General features: G+C 44.0%; 1 protein-coding gene across 1 annotated transcript; it reads left to right on the top strand.

The window, feature by feature from the left end:
• Nucleotides 1–111: 111 nt before the first annotated feature.
• On the top strand, nt 112–745 carry SARC_17349 (hypothetical protein; the record flags this gene model as incomplete). Its single annotated transcript, XM_014288555.1, has 2 exons — nt 112–265; nt 585–745. Coding segments are annotated over 2 exons (315 nt in total), but the record flags the coding sequence as incomplete, so codon positions are not given.
• Nucleotides 746–935: the final 190 nt, after the last annotated feature.

Raw genomic sequence — 935 nt, 5'->3', positions numbered from 1 at the left:
TCGAACATGCAATCGTCACAACTGACTACCTACCCTCCACTGGCTCTGTATTTCAAACGTTTATTCATATTGAATGCCTTCACATCCGCTATCCCACCACAAACATTTCAGGGATTTGAAAACTCGCAACAGAGCAACCAGACCGACAGTGGGTCTGCCAAGAGTCTGCTGATGAATCCGTTAGGCTGTACCCCTGGACAGGAGTTCATGTTGAACGACTACTTTGCCTGTGTGGGGTGGGAGGGGTGGGCTTTGCTGGGCAGAGGTATGCATGTGCACGTATGTGTGGGGGTTGTATCTTGTATATCCTATGAGACTATGTATGGGTTCTGTGTATAGTAAATCTTATTGGCCTATAATCGAGTGCTATGCATTGTATTTTTATGAAGAGTGTATGTGGCTTCATATATCATCTTTAGTATCACCTGTAGTCCACGTGTACAACCACCATGCGTCTCGTCTGTACCATCTGACACACACTAACATGCTAATCAACGCACACATACAACAGTGTACAGCCCATGCATTCTCACATAAACCATCTGACATACACTAACACGCCGGTCAACGCACACACACAACAGTGTACAGCCCATATCGGCACTACATAGTTCTGAAAGATAGAGAGTACGAACGGCGAATGAAGGAGAATGAGGAGATGCACAAAGTCATCTCCGACCGCAACCTGGCACGCAAAGAACCTGTGGGCAGGGTAGCCTCTCAGTTGGACCAGAAAGTGCGCAGCGTAAGTGGACTAGAGGGTACTTGTGTTCTTAAGCACAGGTTTATATGTATACGCACACGCGCACACACACGCACACACACACACACACATATATATATATATATACATATACACTTACACACACACACACACTCATATATATATATATGTATATATATATACATGTACGTATATATATATATATAGATAT

Source organism: Sphaeroforma arctica (assembly GCF_001186125.1).
Source record: "Sphaeroforma arctica JP610 unplaced genomic scaffold supercont1.10469, whole genome shotgun sequence".
Classification (NCBI taxonomy): domain Eukaryota; class Ichthyosporea; order Ichthyophonida; genus Sphaeroforma; species Sphaeroforma arctica.
This window is presented reverse-complemented; position numbering and strand designations above follow the sequence as displayed.